Source organism: Micrasema longulum, unplaced genomic scaffold (genome assembly GCF_059751315.1).
Source record: "Micrasema longulum isolate JH-2025_06_02 unplaced genomic scaffold, ASM5975131v1 h1tg000023l, whole genome shotgun sequence".
In the NCBI taxonomy this organism is placed as follows: Eukaryota; Metazoa; Arthropoda; class Insecta; order Trichoptera; family Brachycentridae; genus Micrasema; species Micrasema longulum.
Genome location: NW_028277231.1, coordinates 401309 through 415500, shown reverse-complemented (window position 1 = coordinate 415500; position 14192 = coordinate 401309). Strand labels below are relative to the sequence as shown.

The 14192-nt window shown below is 33.8% G+C and overlaps 2 protein-coding genes across 2 annotated transcripts in view; one reads left to right on the top strand and one right to left on the bottom strand.

The window, feature by feature from the left end:
- The window catches only part of LOC148285577 (bridge-like lipid transfer protein family member 3B), a 38327-nt gene extending 35247 nt beyond the window's left edge, over positions 1 to 3080 (bottom strand). The window contains 2 exon segments of the mRNA XM_088243472.1: positions 1394 to 1595; positions 2908 to 3080. Of these exon segments, the coding sequence (XP_088099598.1) occupies positions 1394 to 1595; positions 2908 to 2951 (246 nt within the window). The 5' untranslated portion in view covers positions 2952 to 3080.
- Positions 3081 to 7659: 4579 nt separating this feature from the next.
- Positions 7660 to 11509, top strand: hmw (hemingway). The gene is made up of 4 exons (XM_088243396.1): positions 7660 to 7847; positions 8337 to 9072; positions 9371 to 9581; positions 11144 to 11509. Exons 2-4 carry the CDS (start codon positions 8456 to 8458, stop codon positions 11198 to 11200), a joined length of 885 nt encoding a protein of 294 aa, XP_088099522.1. The 5' UTR covers positions 7660 to 7847; positions 8337 to 8455; the 3' UTR covers positions 11201 to 11509.
- Positions 11510 to 14192: the final 2683 nt, after the last annotated feature.

Below are 14192 nucleotides of genomic sequence, written 5' to 3'. Positions count from 1 at the left end.
AAAAACGTGTAAAACTGAGGAAAAAACGTGTAAAGTGAGGAAATGAAAAATGCATGGAAAAAAACAGGAATTACATAAAAATAAAATTAATTTTCTACAATATTGTAGTGTACATATACTTCCAAAGAGGTTGTAAAAACTGTGATAATTGAGGATTGTTAATATCTTTTTGACTATTTTGATTTCACTAAAAATATTTTTATATTTTTTCAAACAATATTATGTAATCTAGTTTTTTATTTGATTTAAAAACAGCATGTTAAAATTATTTTATGTGTAAATAAAAAATAATGGAAATAAAATTTTTAATTTGCATAAAATAACATACAATATTTTTCCCCTAAATGTTGGGAAATTTTATTTATACGGTATCACTTTTTTTTCTATGGCATCACTAAAAACAGCTGTCATATAGATCGCTGCAAAATTGTTTCACACTTTTATGACAACTTTTTAGACCATATTTTTATAACTTATATTTTAAACATCCTAATTTATTGATAATAAAACTTTATTGTTCCTAAACGTTTGTCAACTGCGCGTATCATGATTTGTATAAGTCAATACGACGTTTTTGTTCCAATGAAAACTAAAACTAACCCTAAAGGAAGACACTTAAACAAAAAGGTCAATTACACTGCACGTGTTTTGAATTTAGGTTGAGACAATAAAAAAGCGGGAAAACGTAAAATTGAGGAACGTAAAAACGAGGTTTTACTGTATTTCCTTTTAGATGATTTTTACCCAAGAGTAGCTATAAAGCCGAAAACCTTCATTCAGAGTTCTGGAACACCCGGATGAGGTGACACCAGCACCTATTGAAATGCAGTAACTTTGGAAAAGTTCATCTGCCGCGTTTGCTACATGAAGAGTCTTACGCATCAGGTGCCAGTCCAGGGACAGTGAAATAACGCACTGTATAACCATACTTTAAACATATATTTCATGAAAGATTTTCTTCTCAATTGATCTGGGTGTTGTGGTGAATTGTTCACTACCTCCTTCCATATGCCCTCTTTCCCACCTGCTGACAAGCCTCTAGAATAGAGGCTTAGCGGGTTATTTCTTTTTTAAAAAATAAAAAATGTTGCCTTTACACCTGCAAACCACGAGGTCTACTGATCTCTACTCGATTTTTTATTTTGGGAGTTTTGCCTTAGAGTAGCCAGAGTCAAAAAATTGGCTAAGTTTCTGGTTCTAACTCACACAGCACTGTTTTCTTCAATTAGATAGTCTAGATCCTGTCACAATTTCATTAAATGTTTTGTCAAAGCTCTGTTGTTTTTTGTTTAGTCTCTTATACCTATTTGTAATAAAATGTTTCTGGTTCACCTTTATAAATGTACGTTGGTCCGTAAATTAATAATAAATATTCCAGGTAACGAAGACTCACCAATTCGATTGGCATTGTCTTTAATTTGGTCCAATGAACGCGGAATGTAGCTCGGCCGCACGTGGCTGATGATAGCCTCATCCATGCTGGAAGCTCCAAGAGTTCGGTTAGAACTGCTTCATCCAGCTGCAGAGAGGACAGGGTACCTTGCCCGCGTAGGGCACTAACGCTGATCTGCTCGGGAGATAGGTTCTTGGTGAATCTGGGGACAGGAGAAATATGATTAAAAGGATTTGTTTATTTTAACTGTACCATTTTAAATGTTTAATATAAACATCATTATCCCCTTTCTACACCTAATAGTGCATATGGAACCGGATTCGTGCACCAACCGCAGTGAAACATGTTTTTTTTTTCAGTCCGTGAAGACAATTTTTTTTTATTTTAAATTAATTTATTTATAAACCCTTACGGATTAACAAATTACAACAGGGATGGAGAATACCTTAAATAAAGGCATATGGAAATCTAGGCATTTACAGGGCGTATGACCTTGAAGAAATATGGATGTTCAAACATAGACAAAATGGTGAATGTTACACAGTGTGTGAAGTAGCCACTTGAACCAGCCAATGACAGGTAATAAGCCCTGTAAATGCCTAGGCTTCAATATTCCCTTATTTAAGGTATTCTCCATCCCTGTTGTAATTTGTTGATCTTAATGACTCCCTAGGGGGTAAAATCCAGTCTTTTGTCCACAAACATTTGGACAAACTCAAATATTGTAATAAAACCACCTGGTCCAAGAAGTTTAAAAATTGGAAAATTGTTTTCAGGCGTTGCCTAGTATGGGAAATAATTCCGTCTACGGAAGAATGTGCCATTTGCCAGTAAGCCTGTTAAAGTGCAAGTATGATTAAAATCAAGTAAATAAAAATAAAATTGTACAAACTAGTGCGTGAATTGGCCAGTTATATAAGAATATATAAGAATATATGGATGTTCATATTTCATTTGAAAAATATATTCTTAATCTCAATTTTAATATTTGAACGTGTTTTTAATTACATTAGTAATATAGCCTGCCTAAGTTTATCAATAAATATGTTTATATAAATAAGGAAGTAATAGTAAATAATACACGCATTGTATAAAAGTATTTGAATTATAGTCAGTAATGAATTCATTTCACACAATGAAGAATAAATTGAAAGTGCAATTTAATAACCCTTAGTACTAATTATTTAACCTGTTTTAGTAATATTCCTGTTCATTTTATTATTCTCCCATTTCGTATTTAACAACAAAGAAAACTGTAATACTGACACACCGAGAGATTAAAACAGATTAAATGTTATCAATACAGACCTCGATAAATAATTAAAATAATTATTTGACAGCAAAATGTAACATTGATTTTAAAATGATTAACAATCGAATTCATGAAAATATCAATAACACATGCGTAATAATTCATAATAACAAAACTTTCTCATTACTCATTAAAGAAGGGCGAAATATTGGTAAATAAATATTTATTAATTCAGTACGAACAATGTTGTAAGCAAGCTTACCTTGAAAGATGTTTGAGGAGTTGATTTTTTATTATTGTAACCATTTTTAGATTAAAATATTATCGTAAACCACTAAAACTCAATAATGTAAGCTACAGAATGAGAAACAAGAATTGAAAAAAAAAATCTTATCGACGTACGTCCATGTCAAACGTCACTTGCCAACCTGCCATAGGAAAAAAAAATTGTGCAGATGTGTTGGTAGATTATTCTGACATAGACAATGAAAACATGAAACGTCAAAATTTTAGACGAAAATAAATCTAAAGTCACCTACTTAAGAATAAATAAATGCATTTTTTCTGGGCTGGTATTCCGAATGAATTTGAAAATTAAAAACGCGCTATAAATGCGTTCGGAATACCAGCCCTGATAATTTTATTGAGTAAAATAATGATTTAATAATCGAGTTCTCAATAAGTCATTAGACAAGCTGATTGTTATTTTATTATATTTTCATTCACCTATTAAATAATATCAATGAACCACACGATATTACATTTTCAGGGTTTATCACGGGGGGGGGGGGGGGGGGGGTTAAATTGGAATATAAAAAATAAAGTTGTTTAATGGGGTAAGTTTTGGTTATTGAGGGAGTGATAAGAGAAAAATTCCGACAAGGTTTGATCATCTCGGAGGCTGTGAAAAATCAAGTTCCGCGTTCGCGCGTATGAATAAACGGAAGCTGTCCGTCTCTCCACTAACTGAGAGAAAGCGGGAACATCCGCCGAACGGAAACTTGAAATGATTAGAAGATCGCGTCTTCCGTGCCTTATCGGATATGTGGAATAATAAGTTACTTCGCCATGTGTTTCCCATTTTTATTCCCCGCCATGATAATATTATCCTAATTGAAACTAAATGATAAAATAAAATAAATAAAACAACTTTGTTTTTAACCACTAATTTTTATTTTTCACCGACCGGTTTCAAAGCAAACAAGCTTCTTTGTCAAGGTTTACGTAACTAATGAATTGATTCCTTTTTATTTTATTTCTATCATGTTCACTAAATACTTGAAACCGGTCAACGAAAAATAAAAATTAGTGGTTAAAAACAAAGTTGTTTTATTTATTTTATTATAATGAATAACCACAAAGTTAGTGCTTCAAATATAAACTTTAAACTAAATGAATTTAAAGCCCAAAAGAAAATAAAGAAAACTTAAATCTATTCTGAAAACGAGTAAATTGGAAGATAATTTAAAAAGCTTGAATGTTTTATGTACCTATGTTTATTTAACTAGAACATGGGAATAATCTTAGAACTAGTTACAAACATGAGAGAAAGAAAAATACTTACAGATCTAGGTCCTTAACTAAAGTAGTTCATTATTGTCACTCTTCACTAATATCTTTATTCTAACACAATGGTGGTTTCACTTATGTGGAGAGATGACGGATGGTGGTCCGGATGCTGTGTTCAGACGAACACATGCTGGGCGATGTCCTGGACAGAGATCTGCCATGGATAGAGCCTTGAGCGGCTCTCGGGATTCGGTCCCGTGGCGATGGTGACGGCGACAGACAGCTGGAAGACTGGCCGGCCGTAGGCTGGGCACACGCGCTGGCGGTGCAGGAAACTGGCATTCCTTTGGAGGACGATGGATGTCCTGGATGTGGAGGAACCTTCGCGGCTGGAAGGCAGCCTCCGATGATCCTCGTAGAGTAGTCGGATTCCACGAGGTTTGCTACGTAGCACCGACTACCCTGTACACTCACTTCACTTAAACTCTCCAACTTCGACTCCCACGCTGCATCGTCTCCGCGATCGAGGGTACGATCGCGTAGACCCGACTCACTTCCCCGACTGCCGACCGACTCTTGGTCGACTCTCCTTCCTGGCTCCTTTCCGACTCGTCTCGTTCCGACCGTTGGGGTGGTTTAATAACTCTCAATTTAGGAGCTCTCTCCTTCCCCTCTCACTCATCACTTTTATCAGTTGTCTCTTTCCAACACTAACTTATGACTACTTCGTAATATTAAAATCACGATGTTTTGCATTTTATTTCTTATAAAACTAAATTATAATTAACTAAGACTATAATGTATATAATATTAAATACGTTTCAAACTAATTAATTAAAAATATACATACACTAAACATAGAAAATTAAATCATCAAACTAATTTATATTTATGAAGATTAGAAAAGGTATCATTAATTTAAAAAAATGGAAATGATTCGCCTCCTAGTGTAGTGGTTGACGCGTTCGCCTACCATATTTGAGGCCCTAGGTTCGATTCCTGGCAAGGTGGATGTAAAATACCTTCATACATATTATAAAATAATCGCTGATACGTTGCGATTGGCGCACTGGTGCAGTGCCATATGTACCACGGGCGTGGATTAGAAAATGATGGCGCAAAAGTTAATTACAGTTTTAAGTTAATATGTGGCAAGTTGGAATAATCGGCGCGCGTACAAATGAAGATGTATGAAATTTGAAGAATAAAGGTTTGTATGTATCACAGAGGAATTAATCATGCGTTTTATTTTGTTATTTGGGATTTATTTTAATGTATTTATTTGTAAAGGCGGTAATTGAAAATGGGGTTCTTTTCGGAATTGGCTAGCGTGAACTAAAAGGTTATATTTAAATGCATTATTGCTGAGAAACCCTAGATTAGAGAACAATAAAATGTATCGGAAAGTTATATTTAAATTCGTATTTAAATATTTTAAAATATCGCCGCGTTTTTTCCAAATACAAACAAAGGTTGATTTTATAATCTAAAACGAAAATACCTGCTTATTTTTACGGGGACAAAATATTTAAATTCCTGAATATTTTAGACAGCTATGCATAGCTCGTATCAGGTTAACTTTTTGCTACCGTGCTTCGAGTATATTAAATGAAAATATTTAAATATCTGTTAATTATATTACAGACAAATTAAAGGTTCATTATAAGAGAAAAAAATATCACCACGATTTAAAAAAAAAACTTACTATTTACAGATATTGTCACCTCAACTGAGAGATGAATATTTAAATGAATTCTTCCCACATAAAATTCGGCTTATTTAAATACATAATCATTTAAATTATAAATATGTTAGAAATTCATATTTTACAGCATTTCGGTAGGTATATTAATTTGTTTACGCCCGTAGGGTTTTTATATACACAAATTTTATAAATAATAGAAAATACATTTAGTTTTATTAATTTCATTACACCCTTAAAGTCTGTTCCTTATTACAAGAATTCCCAAATAAACAAACCAAACGCGTGACACTCGACGGAAAATAACCTATTTCACACATATCATCTTAATCTAAACGGCGCGGCGCGGTAAAATTATAGTGGATTGACATTTATTAGATTCGTTAGTAGGTACCTATTTAAGTTTGATAATATTTATATTTTCTGTTTTTTTTACAAAACTCCATAAGACTTTAATAAACATATAAATTAAAACGCCTTGGTTAATATATTATTTAAAATATGTTTATATATTAGCGTTTTTATAATTTACCCAAATATTTCAATTTTAGTGAGCATTTTCAGCGAGTTGTGAATAACTCACTTTTAGAAAATGGAAATCAAATTGGGGTAGAGTGGGATTCGAAAATCGGACTTCTGATCCGTGAGTCCACAACACTAGCCACGGAACTACAACCCGATTCAAATAATAATGTAAAACTTTACAAAAGAGATTTTAATGATAATTTTATCAAAATCATTATTTAAATTTAGCGAGTACTCTCAGGTAAAACTCCCGCAAAAGGAAATTGACTAGAGATTAGTCGGTCTCATGGTGTACTAGTTTTTGCGTTTGGCAGGCATTAAATGAGTAAATAATTGCAAAATAATAAATATCGATCCATCGTATTGTATGGATGTAGATTTTTCCCGTGGTGTCAAATGGGCCAATCATGCGATATCACGCAGTGGGCTCGTGGTTTGCACGTGCACAGCGGTCCAGTCTCCGTGAATGTACGGTGGTTTAATTAATGCTATCGCGGTACACCATATAAAATATTTAGGAATAATTATTTTTATATTCCTATATCTTCAAGTCCATACGCAACATCTTATCCTTAATTATTCGACTCAAACAATTATATTATGTTTTATGTAGCTCAACTATAACTTACGGCATAATAGGATGGGTAGACACTTACAAATCTATACTAAAACCTCTCGAGTCTGCATAAAAATAGTTACCTATTATTAATATTTAAAGTATTAACTTTGTGGTCAAACATTTTACAAAATGTTATAAATATTTGTATATAACCACTTACTGACTTTTCTATGTCTAACGGTTTCGAGACGTACCCGTCTCTTCGTTTCCGGGTTCGATTTCTGTTAAATTCATTATTTTGTAGTGTACGCACAAAAGCAGTGCATGTTGTTGCGGATAATATAATACATGAAATGTATATGTTTGAAATTTAATTAATAAATTGTCGAAAATTCAAAAAGATTTTTTACTCCGAACGAACCAACATTTCGTCGCTTCAGTTCGCTTTTGTCACAAATCTGCAGAAATAGAGCTTAAAAGTTTATTTTATAAATAGGCACTTGTAATGACCACTACTTAAGACAAAATTATCTAAGAAAACCTCTGAAACAATTTTTCAAAAATAAATAAATTCAATTCAATTTTATAAATAAAGACTTGCTTAGAACTTTTGAACACTTAACTCAATTACTTTAAAAATGGTATGTTGGACAAAAACGAACTAAAGCGACGATTTTTCCCTGAACTAGGTATTGGACATAGTAACTATTGGACATAGTACCTACTGGACGAAACGCTTACAAAGTTTGTTTTTACCATAGCAACCGAAAAAATCGATTTCAAACATTTCTAAACAACACAATGTAGGCTTTTATTTATCAGTAAAAGCGGTGCTTTGTCAATATTTCTTTATATTTCTCTGTTTGGTATTTTCCACACGGCTTGCGGACATATTGCCAAATATTAGGTAACTATTGTAAATTTTACATTAAAAATTAACACCTACCGTTCGCATTCTAAAATATTTAACACATCAGCCAGTTATGTTGTTTGATTTTCGTATAGTATTTTTTTAGTATATTCGTACGTTTGATAAAAAGTGAAGTGTTTCATTTACATGCCTCAGCGCATTGATTTGTTAACTATGATCCTCAGCGTTGTAGCTAGGGTCATGGGCGCCCCTGGCAATATTTGAATTTTGTGCCCTCCGAGACTTATTAAATTTCTGTGTAGGCGCCTATCGTAATCTTGTGCAAGTTTTTTGTAAGTGAGTTAGCACCATGTTTTGATTTTGTGTGCCTGTGCTTCAGCGGCTCACAGGTTATTGGTTTGTAAAGTGCACTCCCTGAGGGTTGCACCCTTGGCAGCCGCCCGACTGGCCGCCCCCAGCTACGACGCTGATGATCCTATGTGAAAAAATCCAAAACATTTAATTCATTTACTAATTTTTTCACAGGGTGTCAATCGCTAAGATACTTTCTCGTTATCAGAAGAAAAAACTTTTTACAGTAGGTAACTGGATTTTCTACTAAATTTTTTTATTGCCAGTGTGTGGAATGTTCCAGAAAAACAAAAATGTCGCTGAAAAATCTAAATATTTTCAAACCGGAGCTAATTGTTGAGGAAACCAGTGCTCATGAACACGGAGATGGATGTTTTACCAACTTTTCAAAGAAATCAGAAGTTGTTGAGGAAAACAACAATGACATCGATGCATTAGCATCGGACTTCTCAAAAATGGGAAATATAACAAAAAAATGTAGTGAAAGCTCTAGGAAAATGAGCAATGATTCGGGAGATTATAATTACGATGTCAGAGAAATAAAGTCAACGCTTGACGGAGAACATAATGCCGTAGAACAAAGTGGGCGAAAATCTCAGCAAAAGAAAAACTATTCTAGCGCTGGTCACAGCAGCCTTGATTACGAATATGCTTCGGACGATTTTGAAGAAGATTCAGAAACCAAAAGCAAAGACAACATTCCTAATCCCGAAGTAAAAAATATAGTTGATAAAGTATCAATGAAATTATTACCAAGAAGTCCAAAAGAAGAACGTGAAAGTAAAATTGATAGATTAGGTATGGAAACTCGAAGAATTACTGGGAACGAACTTACTCGTTTCCAATCAAACCATGACAAAGTGGAACAAGATTATTCCGTAAGGTCTCAATCTAGATGCAGTTTTAGCAGGTAAGAAGTCATTTAAATCACACGTGAAAATAAATTCTTTAACTCAAACCACAAATATTTGTTTTATTACAGGCTGTATTCAGACAGGGTTTTAAAACGTACTTTTTGGTATTGACACATTAGAAGAAAATTTCCGATACCTACTATCTGAGGCTGCATCAATTTTTCCCCTCCACTCGTTCAATTAATAAGACTTCAAATTGTTGCATAAAAATTACAAGATGCCACCATCTTTCATGCAAACTTAGGCTTGGTAAAGATTTTCTTGGCGTGTATGTACTTTATTTAGTATTTGCAGTGGATCAACAATGAGAAAGCAACGTAAGATCAACATGTCCTTTTCCAACGAGCGTTCCATGGAGATAGAGAGACAGAACTGCATTCTGCTGAGGAAGATCCTGAGAAGTCGCAGTTCAAGAAGCAATACTCCCAGCACCGAGATGCCGCGCAATGCCAGTGCATCCATCATCAGGAAAAGGGAACAAGATAAGATACAACACGAAAATATGGTAAGATGTCAACAATAACCAACATGTTTTCTCTAGGGTCATTCAAAAATGGATTGATAGTGAGGAAATCAGATGCTTTTATATTTTGCACAATAAACGTGATAGCAGACGCGAGACATGAGACGATGAGAGTGAAACAGGCTATGCTTAAATGATACAAATTACAAGAGGACAGTTTAAAAAAAAAAATGAAAACATTTTGAGCAGCGGTAAAAATGATCAAAATAGAATTTCAATTTTGTCAATTTCATGTCAAAAATGTTATTCGATCACAAGTAGGAGAAATACAGGGAAATATAAAAACCGGGAAAAGACCACCATTTTCATGATGATTCATGATGGTTTAATAAACTAATACGATTTATATATTTAAAAAAAAACGCCATCTGTAAATGAGGAATTTGGTGTTTTTTTTTAATAGACTATCAAACTAAGCCAAATATTTAAAAAATATTTTGGTGTACCATCGTATTATCAGCGCTATGATTTTTTAAAGTTTTGTGGTTTAGAAATTACTCCGCGCGTGACGCCACAAGTTCTCTTCGGTGAGTTCTGCTGATTGTTAAATTGGCTTTCCGTAAACCTGAAATTTATCACACAACTATCATTGGTTGAAACGGAAAAAATAGTGACGTCCGAGTCGTTTAAAAGACTTCGTTTTTATGAATTTTTTCATACATTTTCAAGAAACTTTGCGGTACAATTTAATGCTCTTTTTTTATCGTGCGGAAGAAAACATTTTTTATTTATTTATTATTAATGCCCAAAAGGCTTTTACCTATACAGACTACAGAGGTTATAAACTATTTACAAAATTAATTTTAAATGAAAAAAAAAACAAATTAAAACAACGGTACAGTTTAATTTTTAAAGAATATTTGGTTTAAAATTTGTCAATGTTGTAACATTTAAATATTATTTTGTCATCTGTGTGTTTGTTCCCGAGGGAGTGAATTCTCTGGAACATAATTTATGTGCGAATTGCACTCGGAGATGAATGTATCCAAAATAAATTATACCCTCTAAGAGTAATAATTCTCACTTACAATCTAATTATACCAATATAGTTACGAAAATGGCACTATATAAGTTGTTCATCTTGATATTTATTATTATTGTTTCTGCTTATACCCACTAAGAAGTCACATCTTTATAAAGATTGTATCTCTACATCTGCGCATCTTTAAAGACGTGGCTTCTTAGTATAAGCAGAAATAATAATAATAAATATTAGTGTAAATAACGTATACTGTATACAGCGCAATTTTCGTAACATTATTGGTATAATTTGAAGTATAAACAGAAATAATAACAATAAATATTAATATAAATAACTTATACTGTATACAGCGCAATTTTGATAACATTATTGGTAGAGTTTGAAGTATAAACAGAAATAATAATAATAAATATTGATATAAATAACTATACAGCGCAATTTTCGGAACATTATTGGTATAATTTGATACCAATCTTAGAGTGAGAATCACTACTCTGAGATTGCAATAATTTTTTTTTGTAAAACTACAATAATATTACTGATAAATTTATGTTTGTTCCAGATTTTGCTAAGAAAAATTCAAAGAGCTAAACCATCGAAAGACAGCATGAGAAAGTAACAAGAAATATCATATATAATAATGTATAACACATTTTTCTAAAATGAATTTACCATTAGGTTATTTAATAACTTTCTTATAGTTTAAATCGATCTAAAGTGTGCACTGCATTTTAACATAAATAAAGTTTTTATAGACATAAATACGATTATTAACAAAAAAAGCATGGTATAAAAATGGGCTCATTAATGTTACCTCTTATAATAACTTTGTATAAATATATATACTATGGCAAAATTGTAAAATAAAGTATTTTTATACAATGTTGATAATAAACAATAATGACAATAAAAATAATGTTTTGAAAATTTGACTTATTTATTCTTCAATATTTGTTTTTAGTGATTTCAATTTATTCTTTATCGACTATGCGTATGTAAAATGATTTAATTATTAACTTGGGTAAATGGCAAACAGCAATGCCTACTTCTGTGCCATAATTCACCAAACAGATGCAAATAAAATACGCATAAAAATAAATAAGGACACATCTATTTTTATTATCTTATGTCTTGAAATCTCATTGAAAAATTCACTCTCAATCGAGAGTGAATTTTTATTATCTGTTATGTATTTATAGCTAGATCGATGTATAAAGACGTTATATTATTTCGGAATGCAAAAGTTAGTGTTGTATGAGTTATTGTTAAAACAGGCATCGAACATTATTGAAAAATCAAAAGAAATAATGGTTCTGAAAACTTCGGGTTTATCACATTAAAATAGGTATTTTCTGTGAATCAGAAAAACCCCTAGCTTGAAAAAAGCTCAAATGCCACGTCTTGTCCTCGTAACATTGCTGTTCATTTTCGCCACACATACTTGTTTTACCATTATTTCGTCGTCCATTTTTCTACATGACCAAACCATCTCAGAGACCCTTTCTTAATCTTATCAATTATACCCAACTCGGATTTACATTCTCGCCTGATTTCATCATTCGTAACACTGTCATACATTGATTTCCCGCACATTCAATTTATTATGCAGTCAGTAACTTCACTTCCCCTTTCAAATACCATCACTTTTGACTTACTTTCGACCATCGCCAATTCTCCAGGCATACATCATACATTATAGAGACTGTTGGTTGCAAATCATTCTTGCTACTTGCAAACAGAACTGCATCACCAGCAAGCAGCTTACTGATTTTTTTTTCATTTTTGCTCTAATACCCATACATTCCATATCTTTCATACAGTTGTCCATGTATAGATTAAACAACCATGGTGACATTACACATCCCTATTTCACGCCTTTTGAGATCGCAAACCAAGATGTGAATCCTGCCGCACACTCGACGAGTGGTATGGGAAGTAGCGAGGAAAGGAGGCACAGACGAAGTGTGGCAACATTACTCGTCATGCCGCACGTCATGCTCCTCGTCGTGCCCACCGCTCCCTATTTTGTCGGTTTTTGAGAGCGAGTCAAAGGACCGGCAATATGAGTGCGAGTAGCAGGCCACATAATCACGCGGTCGCAGTTTGCATCGAGCGCTCACACAAGACGCACGCGTCATTTTTGAATGATGTATATTTCTTTGTATGACATTGATATAATTAGCTATACTAAAAATGCATAGCGCGCACGCTGCCACAGTTTCATCGTCCATTGTATAGGAAGACAAATGACAAGTGTGGAGTGTCGCGATTAATTGCGCGAGTAGAGCAGTGTGTGGCGGAGAGGGCAACATCGGGCGAGAGGGCGGCAGCGCGATGAGCAAAGTGAGGAGCAGCGCAAGGAGCATAGTGTGGCGAGGCTACATAAGTGTATTGTTTACTCCATACTTTTCCGACACGCCCTACAATTTTATTCTATCTACTTTATCATGCGCTTTTTGCAAATCAACAAATGCGCAGAATAGTTTCTGACTTTTTGCCAAAAACTAGTCCGTTTTAGCATCGTAGCGCAAAAATTTGATCCGTGCATCCACGTCCACTCATAAAGGCTCCTTGCACCTCCCACACTTTATCTTTCATCACCTTTATTACTCTCTCGATTATGTTTTGAGTATGGCCAATTGTTTGCAGACAGGCTGTATTTCCTCCCTCGGGAGTTATTCAGATCTAAATTTGTTGCTACTGAGAGGAAAACATTTTTGAGAAAAGAATATGGAAGTCTAAGCATTTACAGGGCTTATGACCTGTCCATTGGCTGGTTTAATTGGCCATTTTACACACTGTGTAACATTCACCATTCTGCCTATGTTTGAGCACCCACATTTCCTAAACTCTTCCATCTGTTGACTTTTGTGAAGTAAAATAGCTAAAACCTTTATGTCATGTGGGCGAGATTCATCCGGCTGAACCAATTCACCTGATAGCTGGAACGTCCAGCCTGAAGCAAACATTTGGACATATTCAAAACATTGTTGAATCAACTAACTGGTAAAAGAAGAAGTATACAAATTGGAAAATTGTTTTCAGGCGTTGCCTTGTAGGTGAATTGGTTTAGTCAGATGAATCTCACCAAAATGATAAAGGTTTTAGCTCGTTTACTTCACAAAAGTCAACAGATGGAAGAGTTGAGGAAACATGTGTGTTTAAACACAGACAGAATGGTGAATGTTACACATTGTGTAAAGTGGTAACTTAAACCAGCTAATGACAAGTCTACGCCCTGTAAATGCCTAGACTTCCATATCTCTCCTCAAAAATGTTTCTCCTCTCGATTATAATTTTCCCATACAAAAAACAACTACGAGATAAATTAATATTTGAACGAAGTTGGCACTGTCCATGTTAAATAATTTAAGTACGGATATATTTTGTGTAAAATCACTCATTATAGGGGTTTTTAACTAAATAAAAACAATAACTCACAGTTCGAATTATTTCAAAAGTCGCGTTTTTCGCGGTAAGATCGTCGCAACATGTGTGAAAGAAACAAAAGTAATATTGGCTTCTTTCGCTTTGCCGAAGCTGCTATCGTACGATCGGCGGAGACACTCGAACAGAAATATGTTTGGCAAGAGCTCCGCCGCCATCACGCC